The 24,432-nt window shown below is 35.5% G+C and overlaps 1 protein-coding gene across 1 annotated transcript in view; it reads left to right on the forward strand.

Annotated features, from left to right (window-relative positions):
* Positions 1-19,151, forward strand: part of LOC102804442 (choline transporter-like protein 1) — a 46,571-nt gene extending 27,420 nt beyond the window's left edge. Inside the window, exons 6-18 of the mRNA XM_085493397.1 lie at positions 307-397; positions 512-575; positions 1,233-1,391; positions 1,682-1,752; positions 2,003-2,122; positions 2,822-2,950; positions 5,198-5,361; positions 5,497-5,583; positions 6,198-6,313; positions 14,999-15,168; positions 15,388-15,480; positions 16,066-16,158; positions 16,959-19,151. Coding sequence (XP_085349523.1) covers positions 307-397; positions 512-575; positions 1,233-1,391; positions 1,682-1,752; positions 2,003-2,122; positions 2,822-2,950; positions 5,198-5,361; positions 5,497-5,583; positions 6,198-6,313; positions 14,999-15,168; positions 15,388-15,480; positions 16,066-16,158; positions 16,959-17,024 — 1,423 coding nt within the window. The 3' untranslated portion in view covers positions 17,025-19,151. The remainder of the gene's footprint in view (positions 1-306; positions 398-511; positions 576-1,232; positions 1,392-1,681; positions 1,753-2,002; positions 2,123-2,821; positions 2,951-5,197; positions 5,362-5,496; positions 5,584-6,197; positions 6,314-14,998; positions 15,169-15,387; positions 15,481-16,065; positions 16,159-16,958) is intronic.
* Positions 19,152-24,432: the final 5,281 nt, after the last annotated feature.

Consider the following 24,432-nt stretch of genomic DNA (forward strand, 5'->3'; position numbering starts at 1 on the left):
TTGTACTTCAAAATATTCCACAAAAGTGAATTCTGTGAAACATACAATGAATGTTGCTTCCAAACTCTGGAACTCTTTACTGTTTAATATTTTAAACAACAGTTCAAATTTCATACCACATCATATTCACAGTCGCATTAAGCGGCTACATGTTGTTACTTCCATCTCCATCTTTGTTGTTGCTGAGGAAGAGTATGTTGTACAATAAATTTACTTCTACCAAGGGTAACATTTTTTTTTTATGATTTGAGAATTCAATTATTCACAGTTAATGTGATTATACTGATAATATTTGATGTTTTTCAGGACCGTTATCTTAAATCGATGTTTCCCGCTAAATTTTCTGGAAAGCGTTACGGATACATTCAGTACGATATTCAATGCTGATTTACTCAGGGTAAGATGATTTTATGATTGCTTTGCTTTGTCATTTTTTTATTATTCTTAAATAAATATTATATAGTCACTAAATACATATAATTATAAAGAATTGTTTTTTTATTTCATCTAGAAAATTTTCAGTGATATTGAAAAATCATGGCATGAGATTCTTTACTTGTGTGCCATCTCAGTTGGTGAGTAAACAGAAAACATTTTGTACATTCATAAAGACAACATTTTGTGAAAGTCTCTGATATTCCCCGGAGAAATTTTCACAGCTACAAAATGTTGCAATTTTCAATGATTTGCTAAAAATTGTCTCTCAAGAAATATAAGTGGTTCACAGAATACCAGTTCTAACAGTGTGAAATAATATTACATTTACTGAGACCTAAAAAAAAAATTTCTGGTCAGCGTGTGCACCACCCAAAATGAGTTGAACTTTATTTTTACCTATCTCGTTACTACATAGCCCACTATACTGATGAATTGATTAAACTTGACACATGTGGGTGCCATCAAATATATTTTACCAAAAAAAAAATCCATTCTGACAATGCTCCATTTAAGAAACATTTTGCGGACAAAGAATTTTATTTTTTATGTGGCAAAATCAGAATTCCGTACATAATCCTTCATAGTTAGCAGTTGTAACAAACTTTTGAATTACATGTACACAAACATGTATATCCACATGGGACCTACATCAAACCAAATGTGTTACTATGACTACCAAATCACAGTGAGATTGGTGGATATTAACTTTAAAGCACCTCTACTGGAGATGTGCTTGTTATAGGACAAATATGAAAAATAAAAACTTTAATATTTTCCAATTTTAATATTTTCAGGACTTGCAGTGGTAATCACCATAATCATGAGATTCTTTGCTGCTGTTATAATCTATATCACTGTATTTGTGTTCATAATTGGTAGCCTAGGGGGTACAGCCTATTTATGGTACCTCTGGTATAGTTCTAAAACAGAGCTAGATAACATGTCAACAGAACGTGAGTATTGAGGGGGGTGTTGTATGATCCAACATTAAATTCCTTTCATTTTTTGGCAAATGAATGCAAGGTTAATATTATTTTCTTAAAATATACATATCTAATTACCTCATTAAAGCACTGATATGTCCGGGTTCCTATATCCTTTCCTGAAGTCGTTTTAACATAACTTTGCCTGCCAGGCCAGTCACATGACTAATATGTCATGTGATTAATCATTAGCTATGTCACGAAAATGTCACTAGTCACATGACCAAAATACTAATTAGGTAATCCATTTTCACTGACAGTACGAATGGATGAAGATGAAGATAATGTCAAGACACTGTTGATCTACGCTGGCGTAGCTTCTGGAGTAACTGTGAGTATATGCATGGAAGGCACTGATTGACATGATATGTTCTCTTAAAGATGAAGTGATTTTCATTATTTTCTGGAATGGTTATTGTTTATTCAATTACAATTTTATTTTGCATATGCTGCCCTCACTGGCAATAGTTGGAGAATCATGAGCACAGAGTGAACAAAGTGTGATAAATACAGATAGATCTATTTCTAGCAAAATTTTGCGTTTTTGAGTATTTATTTTAATTTTATTATTTTTGTTGTAGTTGATATTGTTATTAATATTATTGGTAATGAGGAAGAGGATATCACTGGTAGTTACCTTGTTCAAAGAGGCTGGTAAAGCGATAGCGTCTATGCCATTCTTGTTAATACAACCAGTATGGGTAAGTTTACTATTGATGCATTAATTTTCAAATAAATTTTCATTCCCATGGAAACAATTTATTATGCACGCTTATTTTGCGACAAGACAAAACTTTGACTTTGGCAAATACAGCACCCTCATATTCATATAATGCGACTATACATTGTAGTTTTTCTTGAGCAGTTATATATAGCTGTAGAATCTTTTAACATAAGTTATGCATGTTATAATTTAGTGATATCAAACAACATTTAACCTTATTAGGAACAGACCTTAAATACAAATGGCTACCAAAATCTTGTCAAGTGTCATATGACTTATTTTGGTCCTCCCAAACAGTGTTTCATTTTCTGCCATCATTGCATCTATTGTTTCAATTACCATGGTAACCATGATCAGTGTACATAATGATAGAAGTGAATCAAACATTATCTAAGTTGTAAAAATAAGTCACATGAGACTTCAGCAGCCATTTATATCTGATATCTGTCCCTAATAAAAATTATAATTCCAAGATATTATGTTGATAATTAAACTTAAAAAATAATACTGATTACAAATTTAAATTTGTAAACTTTTTTCAACATTAATTCACAAATTAAACCCACATAATATTTTTCATATTTTGATCAAAATCTGTATCAAATAGTCCATTTAGTCAAAAAATTATCAAAGTAATTATAGAAAAATATAAAACATAAAATGTATTGTGTTACAGACATTCCTATTTGTGGCTGTACTGTGTGTATACTGGCTGTTTATATATTTGTATATTGCCACCGCTGGACAAGCACAATTACATAAAGATTCAGGTTTTGTGGAGTATGTTGAAGATGAAGCTGTGAAAGTAAGTCAAAAACTAAAATACTACTATACAATATGTTTTTATTAGTTAGTAACAATGTGCCCTTCAAACCCATAGGATGCATCACTGATGCGCATAGATTTGCTATGATGCAATTATTTGTGGTAATTCACTGATGTGTCATTGAGGCAACCAAAGTCATACATTGATATACTGATTTAAAAATAAAACATTCTACTATAGTTGTTACATAACAGTGATTGACAACAGTTTATTCACAAGGGGATGCAGACATCCCATTTTCTTCTTTCATCTAACTAGATTATCAAGAAAATCTTGCCCAAAGTTCAAGTAATCATTACAAATTTGGCATACAATCAGTACTATGATATTCATAGTTGTAAATTGCTGAAATATTGATAGGTTTTAAATATTGGTCTAACAGGAAATGTTCACTGGATCTTTTGTCACACGTGTTACCTTGTACATTGTTTTGTATACTCTGTCAGCAACATTTTTACATCCACAATATTTGTCAATGTGTGTGAAATGTAATCAGAACTTTACCTGGTAAATTGATAAAAGAGGGAAATCATGTTTTTCCCCCTCAGTAATAACAGTAATTTCAGACAAAAAAAGCAGGGCCACCAGATAAATATCAAATGAATAGATATCAGTAATATTCGTGCACAGCTCCCTAGCATGGGATAGATATCAGTAATGTTCGTGCACAGCTCCCTAGCATGGGATAGATATCAGTAATGTTCGTGCACAGCTCCCTAGCATGGGATAGATATCAGTAATGTTTGTGCACAGCTCCCTAGCATGGGATAGATATCAGTAATATTCGTGCACAGCTCCTTAGCATGGGATAGATATCAGTAATGTTCGTGCACAGCTCCCTAGCATGGGATAGATATCAGTAATGTTCGTGCACAGCTCCCTAGCATGGGATAGATATCAGTAATATTCGTGCACAACTCCCTAGCATGGGATAGATATCAGTAATGTTCGTGCACAGCTCCCTAGCATGGGATAGATATCAGTAATGTTCGTGCACAGCTCCCTAGCATGGGATAGATATCAGTAATGTTCGTGCACAGCTCCCTAGCATGGGATAGATATCAGTAATGTTCGTGCACAGCTCCCTAGCATGGGATAGATATCAGTAATGTTCGTGCACAGCTCCCTAGCATGGGATAGATATCAGTAATGTTCGTGCACAGCTCCCTAGCATGGGATAGATATCAGTAATGTTCGTGCACAGCTCCCTAGCATGGGATAAGAGGTCAAATACCTTAGCTCAAGCTAAGAAAACTTGCATGGCACAGGATAAGAAATGCAAAGTACTGATTACTAGTAAATCTGTTTTTAAGACTCGTTCCAGATTCTTAGCTCAGGCTAACAAAACGTGCATGAACACTTAGTGCCCAAAACGCCATTGTATTTAATATTTATTTGAAAGATTTACTTTTATATTTATGACAATTAATTTCGGTATGTTGTTTCCAACATGAAAATCAACGCGAGCACATTTATTCTCGAAAAAAAATGAACTGACAATGAGACTCTGTGCTACTCTGTGTTATTCTGCAATCTCCATTTTCTGAATTTACTTTGGTATTGTAAAGTAACATGTATACCTTCCGAGTTACTGTACTAAGTAATCATAGTTAAAATAACTGAATATTTTTGTATATTCTTAACATTGGGCATTCCTTAGACTGTGATAAGTACTGTTTGTTCCTGTGCATGAACACAACTTGGTCTATCCGATATGAAAACATATGAATTTAGCTTAAATCTTAGCCCATACTTCGTGTAGCATGAACACTACTATTGTTTGTTTAAAGTACATCATGATGTATAATAATATAATCAAAACATAAAACAGGTTTCTAGAGAAGGCAACTACTACTGTAATGATTTGAGGCTATGACGTTTAGTTTAGTTATTTGCATAATGATATTGATACATTGTATGGAACATCTCGTGAGTATTTAGACTCAGTTCCAGGCCTAGCAGTTGAGTAATAAACATCTTGGCTACAAGTGCTCCTCTCCAGTGTGTTATTCTCCTCCCGGATCTGGTGACCAATACTCACTTGGTTCACTCTACCTTGAGAAGTCTGTTCTCAGTTTACATATGGTGGCAGCGGCAGCAGTTTACAACTACTACTACTACTTTATGTGAAAGCAGACAATTTAGACACCTTTATGATTGAGCCCGTTTAGTGAAAACTTGGCTACTGATGTACACTGACTGACAATTCAATGCTTTTTGTTTTAGTATTTTTTTTGGTACCATCTATTTGGTCTACTTTGGGGCGCTGCATTCCTCTGGGCTTGTCAGGAAATGACCATTGCCGGTGCTGTTGCAACATGGTTCTTCACCAGAAATAAGAAAAAGTTGCCAAGCTCTCCAATTTTCACAAGTATTGGACGGCTTTTACGGTATGTGATAGCAAAATAACATGTAGTATATACATAGAACACATAACATGGCATTTATAAATTTCTGTAAAATATTAATGGCTATATAGATCACATGATATGTCATGTGACTTTATCATTTATATTTATCTATAGGTATCACCTTGGTTCTGTTGCACTTGGATCATTTCTGATTGCATTGGTACAAATGGCAAGGATTGTCTTGGGATACATTCAGTCAAAGTGAGTATACATTAAAGCTGAGGGATCATCACCTGTGATAACAACACACATTAAAACTGCAAAGCCTCATGGGTAGACGCTTGTTTCAGAACAACGACACACTATGGCCATTTGCCGCATGTGCAGGTGAAAAAAATACACTACACATTATAAAGGTTTAATTAGGGAATTCCTGAGATAATTGGATTGCATTGATGAATATTCCAATGAGTCAAACTCCATAACTAGTGCAAAATACAGTACGTCCACAGCAAAACTTGTGTGTTCATACTTGCACAAGGCATCATTTCGCATACCATAGGAAGAGCAATTATGATTCTCAGTGCACAAAGGCACAAATATTCAAATTCTGTCAGTAATATTTATCAGTAATATTTCATGCCACAACGCATATTTACAAATTAACAAAACCTGATTGACAAAATCTATCTGAACATTTGCCATCTTGAACAATTGCTCTCTGCAAAATACCCTAGATGTTCTTAATCCAAACCATGTTTCATATTTGTATGAAAGTGAAGGCATATGTGTGCTTATAAGGCCCTCTAGTAATATTGAAAATAATGATTTGACTGCATACACTTATAACAATAATTCTTCTTTTTATTTATTAGATTGCACGGTGCACAGAATGAGTTCTTAAAATTTCTGCTGAAATGCCTCCAGTGTTGTCTTTGGTGCTTTGAGAAATTCCTAAAATTTATCAACAGAAATGCTTACATTGAGATTGGTGAGTGTTATTCTCTAGTTGTCAAGGGACAGACATTTGAAAATTTGATTTTTAATACCTTACATTGCTCATGAATCACATTATTCGAGTACCCATATATTACCTGCCTCACACATTATCTAAATACAATCATCTGCCTAACTTCCCACATTGTATCCAGATACCACCTGCCTAACTTCCCACATTGTATCCAGATACCACCTGCCTAACTTCACACATTGTATCCAGATACCACCTGCCTAACTTCTCACATTGTATTCAGATACCACCTGCCTAACTTCCCACATTGTATCCAGATACCACCTGCCTAACTTCACACATTGTATCCAGATACCACCTGCCTAACTTCACACATTGTATTCAGATACCACCTGCCTAACTTCCCACAATGTATTCAGATACCACCTGCCTAACTTCCTACATTGTATTCAGATACCACCTGTCTAACTTCCCACACTGTATTCAGATACACCTGCCTAACTTCACACATTGTATTCAGATACCACTTGCCTAACTTCACACATTGTATTCAGATACCACCTGCCTAACTTCCCACATTGTATTCAGATACCACCTGCCTAACTTCACACATTGTATTCAGATACCACCTGCCTAACTTCCCACATTGTATCCAGATACCACCTGCCTAACTTCACAAATTGTATCCAGATATCACCTGCCTAACTTCCCACATTGTATCCAGATATCACCTGCCTAACTTCCCACATTGTATCCAGATACTACCTGCCTAACTTCACACATTGTATTCAGATATCACCTGTCTAACTTCACACATTGTATCCAGGTATCGCCAAACTTCCATATCCTATCTGCCTAACTTCACACATTGTATCCAGATATCACCAGCCTAACTTCCATATACCATCTGCTTAACTTCACACATTGTATCCAGATATCACCTGCCTAATTTCCATATCCTATCTTATCTGCCTAACTTCACACATTGTATTCAGATACCACCTGCCTAACTTCACACATTGTATTCATATATCACCTGCCTAACTTCCCACATTGTATCCAGAATTCACCTGCTTACCGGTAACTTCCAAAAACCATCTGCCCAACTTCACACATTGTATCTAGATATTACCTGCCTAACTTGACATGTTTCAGTAGCAGATTCAACAACTCCTAAACTATAGATAACAATCTACTCATTTTTTGTACCACTTGATTTGTGCGTAACTTTTTGTATGAACACATCATGTGCAGTATCACCACTTGCATATTTTTACATGATATTGCAGTTTCACAACTTGCCTAACCACACAAGGATTTCCTAGCTTGACATGGTTACCATAGTATCATCACTTGCCTAACTTTCTAAGACATGGCAGTTTTACAACTTGCCTAACCACACAAGGCTTTCCTAACTTGACATGGTTACCATAGTATCATCACTTGCCTAACTTTCTAAGACATGGTAGTTTTACAACTTGCCTAACCACACAAGGATTTCCTAACTTGACATGGTTACCATAGTATCATCACTTGCCTAACTTTCTAAGACATGGTAGTTTTACAACTTGCCTAACCACACAAGGCTTTCCTAGCTTGACATCGTTACCATAGTATCATCACTTGCCTAACTTTCTAAGACATGGCAGTTTTACAACTTGCCTAACCACACAAGGCTTTCCTAACTTGACATGGTTACCATAGTATCATCACTTGCCTAACTTTCTAAGACATGGTAGTTTTACAACTTGCCTAACCTCACAAGGCTTTCCTAACTTGACATGGTTACCATAGTATCATCACTTGCCTAACTTTCTAAGACATGGTAGTTTTACAACTTGCGTAACCACACAAGGCTTTCCTAACTTGACATGGTTACCATAGTATCATCACTTGCCTAACTTTCTAAGACATGGTAGTTTTACAACTTGCCTAACCTCACAAGGCTTTCCTAACTTGACATGGTTACCATAGTATCATCACTTGCCTAACTTTCTAAGACATGGTAGTTTTACAACTTGCCTAACCACACAAGGCTTTCCTAATTTGACATGGTTACCATAGTATCATCACTTGCCTAACTTTCTAAGACATGGTAGTTTTACAACTTGCCTAACCTCACAAGGCTTTCCTAACTTGACATGGTTACCATAGTATCATCACTTGCCTAACTTTCTAAGACATGGTAGTTTTACAACTTGCCTAACCACACAAGGCTTTCCTAATTTGACATGGTTACCATAGTATCATCACTTGCCTAACTTTCTAAGACATGGCAGTTTTACAACTTGCCTAACCTCACAAGGCTTTCCTAACTTGACATGGTTACCATAGTATCATCACTTGCCTAACTTTCTAAGACATGGTAGTTTTACAACTTGCCTAACCACACAAGGCTTTCCTAATTTGACATGGTTACCATAGTATCATCACTTGCCTAACTTTCTAAGACATGGTAGTTTTACAACTTGCGTAACCACACAAGGCTTTCCTAACTTGACATGGTTACCATAGTATCATCACTTGCCTAACTTTCTAAGACATGGTAGTTTTACAACTTGCCTAACCTCACAAGGCTTTCCTAACTTGACATGGTTACCATAGTATCATCACTTGCCTAACTTTCTAAGACATGGTAGTTTTACAACTTGCCTAACCACACAAGGCTTTCCTAGCTTGACATGGTTACCATAGTATCATCACTTGCCTAACTTTCTAAGACATGGTAGTTTTACAACTTGCCTAACCTCACATGGCTTGCCTAACTTGACATGGTTACCATAGTATCATCACTTGCCTAACTTTCTAAGACATGGTAGTTTTACAACTTGCCTAACCACACAAGGCTTTCCTAATTTGACATGGTTACCATAGTATCATCACTTGCCTAACTTTCTAAGACATGGTAGTTTTACAACTTGCCTAATCTCACAAGGCTTTCCTAACTTGACATGGTTACCATAGTATCATCACTTGCCTAACTTTCTAAGACATGGTAGTTTTACAACTTGCCTAACCACACAAGGCTTTCCTAGCTTGACATCGTTACCATAGTATCATCACTTGCCTAACTTTCTAAGACATGGTAGTTTTACAACTTGCCTAACCACACAAGGCTTTCCTAGCTTGACATGGTTACCATAGTATCATCACTTGCCTAACTTTCTAAGACATGGTAGTTTTACAACTTGCCTAACCACACAAGGCTTTCCTAGCTTGACATGGTTACCATAGTATCATCACTTGCCTAACTTCCTAAGACATGGTAGTTTACAACTTGCCTAACCACACAAGGCTTGCCTAACTTGACATGGCTACCATAGTATCATCACTTGCCTAACTTTCTAAGACATGGTAGTTTCACAACTTGCGTAACCACACAAGGCTTTCCTAACTTGACATGGTTACCATAGTATCATCACTTGCCTAACTTTCTAAGACATGGTAGTTTACAACTTGCCTAACCTCACATGACTTGCCTAACTTGACATGGTTACCATAGTATCATCACTTGCCTAACTTTCTAAGACATGGTAGTTTTACAACTTGCCTAACCACACAAGGCTTTCCTAGCTTGACATCGTTACCATAGTATCATCACTTGCCTAACTTTCTAAGACATGGTAGTTTTACAACTTGCCTAACCACACAAGGCTTTCCTAGCTTGACATGGTTACCATAGTATCATCACTTGCCTAACTTTCTAAGACATGGTAGTTTTACAACTTGCCTAACCACACAAGGCTTTCCTAACTTGACATGGTTACCATAGTATCATCACTTGCCTAACTTCCTAAGACATGGTAGTTTACAACTTGCCTAACCACACAAGGCTTGCCTAACTTGACATGGCTACCATAGTATCATCACTTGCCTAACTTTCTAAGACATGGTAGTTTCACAACTTGCGTAACCACACAAGGCTTTCCTAACTTGACATAGTTACCATAGTATCATCACTTGCCTAACTTTCTAAGACATGGTAGTTTTACAACTTGCCTAACCTCACAAGGCTTTCCTAATTTGACATGGTTACCATAGTATCATCACTTGCCTAACTTCCTAAGACATGGTAGTTTTACAACTTGCCTAACCTCACAAGGCTTTCCTAACTTGACATGGTTACCATAGTATCATCACTTGCCTAACTTTCTAAGACATGGTAGTTTTACAACTTGCCTAACCACACAAGGCTTTCCTAGCTTGACATGGTTACCATAGTATCATCACTTGCCTAACTTTCTAAGACATGGTAGTTTTACAACTTGCCTAACCTCACAAGGCTTTCCTAATTTGACATGGTTACCATAGTATCATCACTTGCCTAACTTTCTAAGACATGGTAGTTTCACAACTTGCGTAACCACACAAGGCTTTCCTAGCTTGACATGGTTACCATAGTATCATCACTTGCCTAACTTCCTAAGACATGGTAGTTTTACAACTTGCCTAACCTCACAAGGCTTTCCTAACTTGACATGGTTACCATAGTATCATCACTTGCCTAACTTTCTAAGACGTGGTAGTTTTACAACTTGCCTAACCTCACATGGCTTTCCTAACTTGACATGGTTACCATAGTATCATCACTTGCCTAACTTCCTAAGACATGGTAGTTTTACAACTTGCCTAACCACACAAGGCTTTCCTAACTTGACATGGTTACCATAGTATCATCACTTGCCTAACTTTCTAAGACATGGTAGTTTCACAACTTGCGTAACCACACAAGGCTTTCCTAACTTGACATGGTTACCATAGTATCATCACTTGCCTAACTTTCTAAGACATGGTAGTTTTACAACTTGCCTAACCACACAAGGCTTTCCTAGCTTGACATGGTTACCATAGTATCATCACTTGCCTAACTTCCTAAGACATGGTAGTTTTACAACTTGCCTAACCTCACAAGGCTTTCCTAACTTGACATGGTTACCATAGTATCATCACTTGCCTAACTTTCTAAGACGTGGTAGTTTTACAACTTGCCTAACCACACAAGGCTTTCCTAATTTGACATGGTTACCATAGTATCATCACTTGCCTAACTTCCTAAGACATGGTAGTTTCACAACTTGCCTAACCTCGCAAGGCTTTCCTAGCTTGACATGGTTACCATAGTATCATCACTTGCCTAACTTCCTAAGACATGGCAGTTTTACAACTTGCCTAATCTCACAAGGCTTTCCTAACTTGACATGGTTACCATAGTATCATCACTTGCCTAACTTTCTAAGACATGGTAGTTTTACAACTTGCCTAACCTCACAAGGCTTTCCTAATTTGACATGGTTACCATAGTATCATCACTTGCCTAACTTTCTAAGACATGGTAGTTTTACAACTTGCGTAACCACACAAGGCTTTCCTAATTTGACATGGTTACCATAGTATCATCACTTGCCTAACTTTCTAAGACATGGTAGTTTCACAACTTGCGTAACCACACAAGGCTTTCCTAACTTGACATGGTTACCATAGTATCATCACTTGCCTAACTTTCTAAGACATGGTAGTTTTACAACTTGCCTAACCTCACAAGGCTTTCCTAATTTGACATGGTTACCATAGTATCATCACTTGCCTAACTTCCTAAGACATGGTAGTTTTACAACTTGCCTAACCTCACAAGGCTTTCCTAACTTGACATGGTTACCATAGTATCATCACTTGCCTAACTTCCTAAGACATGGTAGTTTTACAACTTGCCTAACCTCACAAGGCTTTCCTAACTTGACATGGTTACCATAGTATCATCACTTGCCTAACTTTCTAAGACGTGGTAGTTTTACAACTTGCCTAACCACACAAGGCTTTCCTAATTTGACATGGTTACCATAGTATCATCACTTGCCTAACTTCCTAAGACATGGTAGTTTCACAACTTGCCTAACCTCACAAGGCTTTCCTAGCTTGACATGGTTACCATAGTATCATCACTTGCCTAACTTCCTAAGACATGGCAGTTTTACAACTTGCCTAATCTCACAAGGCTTTCCTAACTTGACATGGTTACCATAGTATCATCACTTGCCTAACTTTCTAAGACATGGTAGTTTTACAACTTGCCTAACCTCACATGGCTTGCCTAACTTGACATCGTTACCATAGTATCATCACTTGCCTAACTTTCTAAGACATGGTAGTTTTACAACTTGCCTAACCACACAAGGCTTTCCTAGCTTGACATCGTTACCATAGTATCATCACTTGCCTAACTTCCTAAGACATGGCAGTTTTACAACTTGCCTAACCACACAAGGCTTTCCTAACTTGACATGGTTACCATAGTATCATCACTTGCCTAACTTTCTAAGACATGGTAGTTTTACAACTTGCCTAACCACACAAGGCTTTCCTAATTTGACATGGTTACCATAGTATCATCACTTGCCTAACTTTCTAAGACATGGTAGTTTCACAACTTGCCTAACCTCACAAGGCTTTCCTAGCTTGACATGGTTACCATAGTATCATCACTTGCCTAACTTCCTAAGACATGGCAGTTTTACAACTTGCCTAATCTCACAAGGCTTTCCTAACTTGACATGGTTACCATAGTATCATCACTTGCCTAACTTTCTAAGACATGGTAGTTTTACAACTTGCCTAATCTCACAAGGCTTTCCTAGCTTGACATGGTTACCATAGTATCATCACTTGCCTAACTTTCTAAGACATGGTAGTTTTACAACTTGCCTAATCTCACAAGGCTTTCCTAGCTTGACATGGTTACCATAGTATCATCACTTGCCTAACTTTCTAAGACATGGTAGTTTCACAACTTGCCTAACCACACAAGGCTTTCCTAGCTTGACATGGTTACCATAGTATCATCACTTGCCTAACTTTCTAAGACATGGTAGTTTTACAACTTGCCTAACCACACAAGGCTTTCCTAACTTGACATGGTTACCATAGTATCATCACTTGCCTAACTTTCTAAGACATGGTAGTTTTACAACTTGCCTAACCACACAAGGCTTTCCTAACTTGACATGGTTACCATAGTATCATCACTTGCCTAACTTTCTAAGACATGGTAGTTTTACAACTTGCCTAACCACACAAGGCTTTCCTAGCTTGACATCGTTACCATAGTATCATCACTTGCCTAACTTCCTAAGACATGGCAGTTTTACAACTTGCCTAACCACACAAGGCTTTCCTAACTTGACATGGTTACCATAGTATCATCACTTGCCTAACTTTCTAAGACATGGTAGTTTTACAACTTGCCTAACCACACAAGGCTTTCCTAATTTGACATGGTTACCATAGTATCATCACTTGCCTAACTTCCTAAGACATGGTAGTTTCACAACTTGCCTAACCTCACAAGGCTTTCCTAGCTTGACATGGTTACCATAGTATCATCACTTGCCTAACTTCCTAAGACATGGCAGTTTTACAACTTGCCTAATCTCACAAGGCTTTCCTAACTTGACATGGTTACCATAGTATCATCACTTGCCTAACTTTCTAAGACATGGTAGTTTTACAACTTGCCTAACCTCACATGGCTTGCCTAACTTGACATCGTTACCATAGTATCATCACTTGCCTAACTTTCTAAGACATGGTAGTTTTACAACTTGCCTAACCACACAAGGCTTTCCTAGCTTGACATGGTTACCATAGTATCATCACTTGCCTAACTTTCTAAGACATGGTAGTTTTACAACTTGCCTAACCTCACATGGCTTGCCTAACTTGACATCGTTACCATAGTATCATCACTTGCCTAACTTTCTAAGACATGGTAGTTTTACAACTTGCCTAACCACACAAGGCTTTCCTAACTTGACATGGTTACCATAGTATCATCACTTGCCTAACTTTCTAAGACATGGTAGTTTTACAACTTGCCTAACCTCACATGGCTTGCCTAACTTGACATCGTTACCATAGTATCATCACTTGCCTAACTTTCTAAGACATGGTAGTTTTACAACTTGCCTAACCACACAAGGCTTTCCTAACTTGACATGGTTACCATAGTATCATCACTTGCCTAACTTTCTAAGACATGGTAGTTTTACAACTTGCCTAACCTCACATGGCTTGCCTAACTTGACATCGTTACCATAGTATCATCACTTGCCTAACTTTCTAAGACATGGTAGTTTTACAACTTGCCTAACCACACAAGGCTTTCCTAACTTGACATGGTTACCATAGTATCATCACTTGCCTAACTTTCTAAGACATGGTAGTTTTACAACTTGCCTAACCACACAAGGCTTTCCTAGCTTGACATCGTTACCATAGTATCATCACTTGCCTAACTTCCTAAGACATGGCAGTTTTACAACTTGCCTAACCACACAAGGCTTTCCTAACTTGACATGGTTACCATAGTATCATCACTTGCCTAACTTTCTAAGACATGGTAGTTTTACAACTTGCCTAACCACACAAGGCTTTCCTAATTTGACATGGTTACCATAGTATCATCACTTGCCTAACTTTCTAAGACATGGTAGTTTTACAACTTGCCTAACCACACAAGGCTTTCCTAACTTGACATGGTTACCATAGTATCATCACTTGCCTAACTTTCTAAGACATGGTAGTTTTACAACTTGCCTAACCTCACAAGGCTTTCCTAATTTGACATGGTTACCATAGTATCATCACTTGCCTAACTTTCTAAGACATGGTAGTTTACAACTTGCCTAACGTTACATAATCATTATATTCCAGCAATCTACGGAGACAATTTCTGCAAATCTGCACAAAAAGCCTTCAAAGTAATCATATCCAATGTACTACGTCTTGCTGCTATCAATTCAGTCGGAGACTTCTGTCTCTTTCTTGGTAAACTTGCCGTAGTTGCCGTTACAGCTGTGATCGGTATTGAGGTGTTCTTCAAGGTATGCATTACTGTAATACATAAAATCAAACCTGTTATTATGAGACGCATAGAATACAATACTATACAAATTTATGTACCATGTTAGGTGCTTAATTTGCTAATTTCGGAAATTCCAATATCGTGTGTCATGAACCAACATATGAACAAATTTCTATTATAGTATAGCTTGAGTACCTGTTGTTTTACATTGCTATTTGTATTTTGTTTTCACCAACAGAATATGGATGATGTACATTACAAAGCCATTCCTATAGCGCTGGCATGCGTATTTGCATATATTATCAGTCACACTTTTTTATCTGTATATGAGGTGAGTAACCCCCAGCTGTGCATTAGAGACGTTAGTTAGACCAGTTAAGGCTAGTTTATACACAGGTTAGACTAGTTTTAAATGGTTAACACAGGTTAGACTAGTTTAGACTGGTTAACATAGATTAGTCTGGCTTACACAAGTTGGACTAGTTTAGATTTGTTTACATAGACTGGACTAGTTTAGAATGGTTTACATAGATTAGACTAGTTTTGACTGTTTTACATAGATTAGACTAGTTTTGACTGTTTTACATAGATTAGACTAGTTTTGACTGTTTTACATAGATTAGACTAGTTTTGACTGTTTTACATAGATTAGACTAGTTTTGACTGTTTTACATAGATTAGACTAGTTTTGACTGTTTTACATAGATTAGACTAGTTTTGACTGTTTTACATAGATTAGACTAGTTTTGACTGTTTTACATAGATTAGACTAGTTTTGACTGTTTTACATAGATTAGACTAGTTTTGACTGTTTTACATAGATTAGACTAGTTTAGGTTTACATAGATTGAATTAGTTTATACATGTTTCACTGCACAGTATGTATTAAAATGAGTTCATAATATTTTTTTTTCAGATGACGATTGACACAATATTTGTCTGCTTCTCTGAGGATTGTGATATGAATGATGGCGTTACAAAACCATACTTCATGAGTAAAGATCTCATGGTAAGTTATTCAGTCATCAATTATTATACTTTACAAGAATTCTGTGTCTTGATATAAGACGATTGAATATAATTAACTGATTTCACAGTGATTTTCACATGGTTGCAAAATAACAATTTGTTCGGTAAGGGTAGAAAGCAAAACTGTATCATTTTGTGATGATGATTTTTTTTACAAATTCACAAAATATGATAAACTGCACAGTAATGGTTGTCTGGAACTCACCTGTTGCTTTAAAACCATATACTATGTAGTTCAATACATTAGACAGAGTATGCATCACCAATGTCATATCACAGTGTCCAGTTTTCTACCATAAATATAATACTTCCTAAAACTTAAGTAGACATTCCAATTTCATTGAATACCTTAAATATTGAGTTGATTTTTAATTTGTTCTATAGTAAATAAACAAACAAACAAACAAAACAAATAAATATTTAAAGGAGTAAAGGACAACTATCAGAATTATATGTTTTTATATTATCACATGATAATGTAAACCTCTATTTGCAGATAAATTCATTGCAACACAAATTTTCCACATTTAAATTTTTTTTTTAATTATGATGGTGGTGATTTATAACAATGGTAATGAATCCCTCACAGTGTTATATTGGAATTGGAGAAGGGTGTAGAGTGATGATGTGTTTGGCATGGCTCATACATTGTATTATACATCCAATATAGTGTTGTGGGGGATTCATTATTGTTTAAAAAACAGAGCAAGGATGGAGATATGCAGTCTGGTCTATCTAAGTTGTACATATAAATTAACAAGTTCTTTTTTCTTTTTATAGAGTTACACTGACAATGCATCAGAAGCCACAAATACAGAGATGATAGACAAGAAAACAAAGAAATAAAATCTACATGTACATGTATGAGAACTATTTCCAATCAATGGAAAATTCATCTCAGAATAAATTATTTACAGTATGGAGTACAATTTTATTTGAGATATTGTGATTTTGTTTGGAGTGATAAATGATTTCTCTGCAGTTTGACAAATTTATAGTTGACAACAATTATTGATACTAGATGTAATTCCACCATGACCATTGAATCATAACACTACATTTGTGATGCACTATTTCCGACCCCTAGGAATGTTTGGATTTGATAATTAACACTGACACAACAATAATGCTACAACATTTTGTGAATTTTATTGATGCACAAACATGTCTTCTCTCATGAGATAAAAGCGGTTTAATGTAGTAGTCCACACATCATTTGGAATATGTTCAGTTTAGCTAAATTATTTATAGTGTCTTAGAGGGTCTTATCATCCTTGTACATTTAGATGTGCAGTCAAGGATTGATCACAAAATACAACAAGCATGCCTAGCTTACTCTAAACAAAATGTACTTTGCATGTATTTGAATTGATCATTTATTTGTTTCATCAATGTTTTCATTATAATGAATTGTGGATAATGTAAATGATTAATGACAATGATAAACAGATATAATTAAAATCCACACATCCTGAATTTTACTATGAGAAGTGTTCACTGCTACAAAGTTCACAAAGAGAAACTTTTTTGAATTTCATGATAACTATTGCATTTTTAGGAACAAAATATTTGAGAAATTCTCAGTGATAGTCTCCCCAAAAAGTACCAAGATGTGTGACCTTTAGGGGTCAAGCATTGAGGTTTATTATTTTCATTGTTCAGTTTAATTATCATCAATTTATTTACATAGACTGGTATTATTTTTAGTGTTTCATTGCATGATATAAATGTATATATTTGTATCTTTATGTGTATATATAGAACCCTATTTTGTACAGAGATCTTTCAAACTCATTCTCTCTATAACTGTCCACATTTTCCTCCAAATTATTAACATATTGTGGAACTTATTACATATTCATAATATTCATCACCTCAAAGAATGAATATGTGAATATATGATGCGCCTTAGTTTAAGATACCTTTGGACAGACAAATATATTTCCTTATTACGGAATTAAAACTTTTTATTTATGGCGTTTATATGTGTCAACTAATGTATGTGTTCTTCACATCAGCATTGATATATAGCCCCATGATTGTACATACTGTAAAATACTTTATTTTAGCTGGAATTAATTTTCACACAAAGGACTTCCTGGGCATTTTTTATGGAGTTTATTTCCACTGATTTTTGATGAGTTGATATAAACAAGCCATGCATGGAACAGTCCCTGTTAGTTATCAAATCAAGTTACATAGTTTTGTTTATAGTAATATAGTACCTTGACAGATATTGCTCTGGAGCAGCATTAATTAAAACAAAATGGACACTGGGCGGCAATTTTTAATGGGATCGTCAAACCCATACATCTGTATATCTATGACATGATGTATAATGAATATAAAAAATTTGAACATCAGTCAAAGCATGTCAGAGATACATTTATGGCTCTGGATCGCTTTCATTAAAACAAAATAGCCGCCAGTTTGCCATTTTGAATCTTATCTCAAAAACAAAATGATGTTCATCAAGGTCAGTCATATAATGTCCAATGTATGTACCAAGTTCAAACAAAATCTATATGTAAACAGTTGAGAAATGCTTGATTTTGTTGATTTTTCAGTACAAAAATGGCCGCCATTCGGCCATCTTAAATCAGACTGTGAAACAAATTGATAGTGCATATGTATAAATAATATCATGTACCTAGTTTAGGCGTCCTTTTTGCAACATTTCAATTCTCCATGGCCCAAAATTAGAATACATTTAGCACAATTTGTTGCAAGTGGCGCCTATTCAAGGGTCATAGGGTCAAACAAGTATGATTTTTTTTTATTTGCACCTTTTTGGTTTGTGGAATGTGGGGCATCAAGAATATATAACGTCTGGTTGAGTGTTAATTGGAACAGGAATTTTTTTAGAAGGATTGTCAACAAAATGGAACAAGACATATACTGATGAAGAACCAGGTGATTTATTCATGTAAATGTAAACTTTATATACAAAATAAACAAGCAGTGATCAACACATTTTTTTGTACTTGACATGAAAATTTATTATTACAGTTTTCAATACAACTGTCAGGTTAGTGATTTAAAAAAAAAAGTATATTATCAAAATTTTATGAAAAATTAAAACAAAATAGTGTGCATGATATCACGGTAAAATAATTAAGAAAAATTCCCGGAGTTCAAACATCGTCCACATTAGGCGGTGGAGTGCCTGGATTATCTTCTGTAGGACGTTTGGCAAAATAATTTGTAATAGAATTCATTGTCGAGTGGCGTTGTGCATCACGATGCGAGAAAGAGTGATTCATCAACTATATTGGTCCTATATTTATACCGTAAAAACAAAAGTGTTTATCACAGGTACGTGCCAGACTCGAGAAACGATGTCAGGAAACCACCGAGTATCCGGTGGCCAGCTTTCGGGACTGTATGCCTAGCACGAGAGGCGAGAGATAATTCATACTCAATTATTTGAAAGTAACTGGCCTCATCGTTCAGTCGAGAGTTACGATTAATCCGGGATAAATGTATTTTAAACAATCTTGTTTTTAATCGTACAACCGAGATTTGTTTTGCCAACTGTACCAAAAGTTGTGCTCAAACACTCCGCAATATGTTGCAATAGAAGTGCGTGAAAGCGGCGTTTTGATTGGATGTTAATGTGACCTCCTGTCAAACGATGCACAAACTAACGGTCCTTTCTCACGCGATGAATTCGTGAGACTGAGAGGTAAAAAAAAGCAAAAATATATAGTGGTCTGTAATCGTTTTTTTAGAATGAGAACTATCTGTTTTCCACATTTAATGTCAACAACATTACATTTAGAAAGAATTTACAGCATGCGCATAATATTCACATACACCTAACTTCCGCACCCGGTAGGTAATTACCGAGGGACTTAGCAACATCCAGACACTTTCCTAGACACTCCAGTGACCGCTGCAGACGCAATAAAATTACATACTCGCTCACGCGACAGTTAATCAAAACACCGGACGCGGTATGCCTTTGATGCTTTGTAGGTACAAAAATCATTGCTGTGTAACACTTGGAAGAAATATAATACGAACATAAAACTGGGAATGAATATTAACAAGAAATGATAAATGTAAATTCCTTTGATTGGTAGTTTATTGAAATGGCATTGTTTTGTCTCGTGCGTTTTTCTTTTGCCTCCAGACGCCATAAGCTCCTTTGGTGTACTGAGTTCACTAAATTTTCTTGTTTTAATTAGCCATGACGTCGTTTAGTTAGAAGCTATCAGACGTTTAGATAAGTCGCTTTGCATCATACCAACTATGGCAGTACATGTACATCGGAGATCGAACGAAATACGGTACCGGTATATGACTGTGCCCATGTGATCATCGCTCAACCAAAATTGTGAAGTTGTTTTTCGTTTGCATGGATTGGTAATTCACACTTGATGTACTAGGTCTGAAACAAAGAAAGTGCCTTTCTAACAGGAAGTCAAGCTGTCTGGATTTGACCGGGAAATTTAACACATGTTCTTAGCTTAGTGCACTTTACAACTTCGATACATTGTGTACAATTTCAGGTTTGGGTGACGCCTAAATTAGAATTCTTTTGTTAGGTTTGACCTTTGGGGGACGCCTAAATTAGAGGGACGCCTAAATTAGAGTACATACGGTATGATGTATGTGTGAAGATTGAATTGGTCCAGGCATGTCCAAGATACAGGTCCAGACGCATGCACACACGGACACACAGGTCCAATTAAATTTAGGAAAATGGTATATTCGCCAGAATTTATTTTCACTGAATCATCCCTTCAGCGAAAATGTATCTTACAGTAATAAACAAATGAACATTGTCATGCAATTTATAACCAACTTCTAATTAGCCTGATATATTCCACCTAAATTTCTAAAACTGGTATTCAATGATCATTTTACCTTAATTGTCGCCATATTTGTGGGATATCTTCCCAAAAACGTCATGAAATGCTTAAAAATCATTTTGAATCACTTATTTCATTGATTTGGTTTGTAATATCTACATGTACGCTCTGATAGAATTGAGCCACAACTCAAGTGGTTTGAAAAGTAAAATCACATAATACTTTAATTTGTTGTTGTACATGACTATTAATAGGATACTATTTTGATGTCTGTTTACTAGTTAGGCAAGATTTAAGTTCAAGACAAGAAGGCATGTTTTTAACATCCATGTTCAAATCAAAGTATTAATCCATGCTGTTTAGTGATGATATGTCATTTTCTGATTGTTGCATTTTATTCGGATTCTTATACTACCAGTACCAATATTTGTTTTCCCATGAACTAATGCCTTTCTCTAAAATCATGATTTAATCGTACCAGGTAAAAACAAAGATATGCAATAAATTCATAACTTAGGTAGCACTTTTGAAGCAAAATATCGTGATACAATTTTGACCCTATTTAATAGGTCAAAATACCTGTGAACTACATTTCCCATTAGCTCTAGCTATAATGCAATTCAAACACAAACTGAAAAATCTTTATTGAAACACCATCATTGTCTTTCCCACCACTTTAGATTAAGTGACTTTTCTGGGTAGGTTATACCATTAGTTCATTTATGAAGCAATGCACCAAGAATTGCATGGGACAATACTGCAAGCATAACATGAGTTAATGTGACAATCACATGCACACAAGACAGCTGATTGTGGTGATGGGACACTAGTTGCCTGGAAAACTAACAAGTCAGTTTTATTAGGCTACGTTGTCCCGGCAACATCTTGACCACAATTATACAAGGCATGATATATCATAATAATAATCTCCTTGTCACCATGGAAAATATAGTTTATTTATTGTTGTAATTGCTCTATTGACATTAACCTTTTCACATTTTTGAATAAAAAATTCCCTGACTTTACCATATATTGTTTAAAAAGCTGAATAAGACATGAAAAGCATCTACATGTAGGTGAAGTTCATTAAAACATGAAAAACTAATTGCCACACATTGTAAAAATGACTAAACCTAAAAACAAAACAATACTTTTATTTTTGCCTGAAATTTACAGGATATAATAAATGTACATAAAGTACATGTAAATGTGTCCTGACTGTTTTAAGAACCTGTTTTTTTTAATGTTTACAGAGAAGTACTTTCCAGTCCTGTAATTTACTACTGTAGTTCACACTTTTGATGAGTCATTATTCCATAGTACTGTAATTCAAAACTCACAAACATTCACATCTCTCATTGTATTGTGGATCATCAGTGTAAATTGGAAACATGTGGCAATTGCATATTAGATTTGAGGGAGGAGGGGTTCCCAGTGAGATAGTTACATTCATTATTCAAAATTGAAAAAAAACACATAAAATTGTAGTGATTACTAAACATGATAGATTTGTTCAAATATTAGAACAAAATACTTATAAATGTTACACATTATTAAACAGTGCTACGGAAGAATCTATTAATCATGCTGTTGAGAGAGTATTTTCAAACTGAAGGGGAAAAATTAAGAGAAAACCTTGATGCTAGTGATATTCTAAAATCCCTTACTATGTAAATATACCAATCAAGAGATAATCCATTGTCAAACATTACTGTTCACAGCATTCACTGACTGTTTACAAATAAGCTTCAGTTCAAGTGTATCTGATTAGACACAATAAACAATCAAATTTACACTTCACCCAAGCCTCTTCAAATACAAATATTATGCATATAGCAGTGCTCATTTCTTTAACATTTCAAACAAACATTGAAATTCAGATTTTTAATTGGCTATAGTGATTCATCTAAGTTTGAAAAAAAAATGTTCAAGTGTAAATATCCCAAACCTATCAATACTATGTGTTTGGAAGGCAGGTAGACTGCACTTAAAGTTACACTACTTAGTGAACAGCCTGGGAGTCAAACCCACTGTACCATCGTCAAGGTTACAAAAGACACCTGATTGTTTTTGATAAAGTATATATGTAATAATTTGTCTAAAAATCAATTATGAATGATGTCTTTTACTTTGGTACCCAATCTTGAAAATGGGATTTAATAAAAAATGGGATCCTCTATAATAAGATCGTAGAATATATGGTAAACAACAGTCACGTACATGTACGTACATAATTCGTTGGATGCAATGGCACAAGGCTGCAGGTCAGTACAAGGAATTATACAACCAGGAAAAATGTGCAGCTGTACAGTGGTTATTTTTCTGCGATTGAAAAGTCTAAAAAAAGGTGCTGTTGATCTTTTTCTTTTTTTGAGAAGTGATTTAAATAGCACTTCATCTTACACCTCTATCAATATAACATGCCTGACTAAAATATTCACACCTTAAATAATGCATTTTTTGCTATCAAGGTTGGATACCCAAATTTCAGTAGCCTGGATTCCGGAGCCATTCGGACTATACTCATGAATAAACTGGTGAATCATTGTGACACAGAAGTCATGGTATCTAGTCTAAAATTTCAGTTGAATGGGAAAAAAATAAAAATATTTTGTACAGGAAGAAATTCTGGAAACAAATCTTTAGAAATATATTTCACACAGGGGAAAAAGAAAATTACCACAAATTCATCATTGAAAAAAAAATTACCACATAACTCCTCTGTAAGTGAAAGGAAAAAACATAATGTACAGTTTTTCTGCCAGTGCCCCCTTTACTTTCTTATGGTCCATCCCTTATTTTTTTAATATTTATATTTACATGTACTTATTTAGAACATATTTAGAAAGATTATTCTGCAGAATTTAGAAATATGGTGGGGTTCATAAAAAGCATTTAACCATAGGCAGTATATACCGGTACTATACTGTCTATGATTTAACTAGCGTTGGACCAACTAACAACTACCATATAACTGAATGTTATGTTACACTTGGACTGCACTGTTCTATGAATAAACAAAATTGTATTATTGTTACACAACCAGCAGCTGTTGGGAATAATTGCTCTCTTTTCATTAGGGTTTCGAGCCCATTTGGTCGAAACCCTTTTGTAATTGTTCCGTTTATTATTATTATTAGGGTTTCGAGCCCATTTGGTCGAAACCCTATTGAAATTGTTCCGTTTATTAGGGTTTCGAGCCCATTTGGTCGAAACCCTATTGTAATTGTTCCGTTTATTAGGGTTTCGAGCCCATTTGGTCGAAACCCTATTGTAATTGTTCCGTTTATTATTATTATTATTATTATTAGGGTTTCGAGCCCATTTGGTCGAAACCCTTTTGTAATTGTTCCGTTTATTATTAGGTTTTCAAGACACATGTCTTGGAAACCTATTGTAATCGTTATGTTTTTTATTATTCCGCCAGATTTTTTCGC

Source organism: Saccoglossus kowalevskii, chromosome 18, assembly GCF_978046115.1.
Source record: "Saccoglossus kowalevskii chromosome 18, keSacKowa6.1, whole genome shotgun sequence".
Classification (NCBI taxonomy): domain Eukaryota; kingdom Metazoa; phylum Hemichordata; class Enteropneusta; family Harrimaniidae; genus Saccoglossus; species Saccoglossus kowalevskii.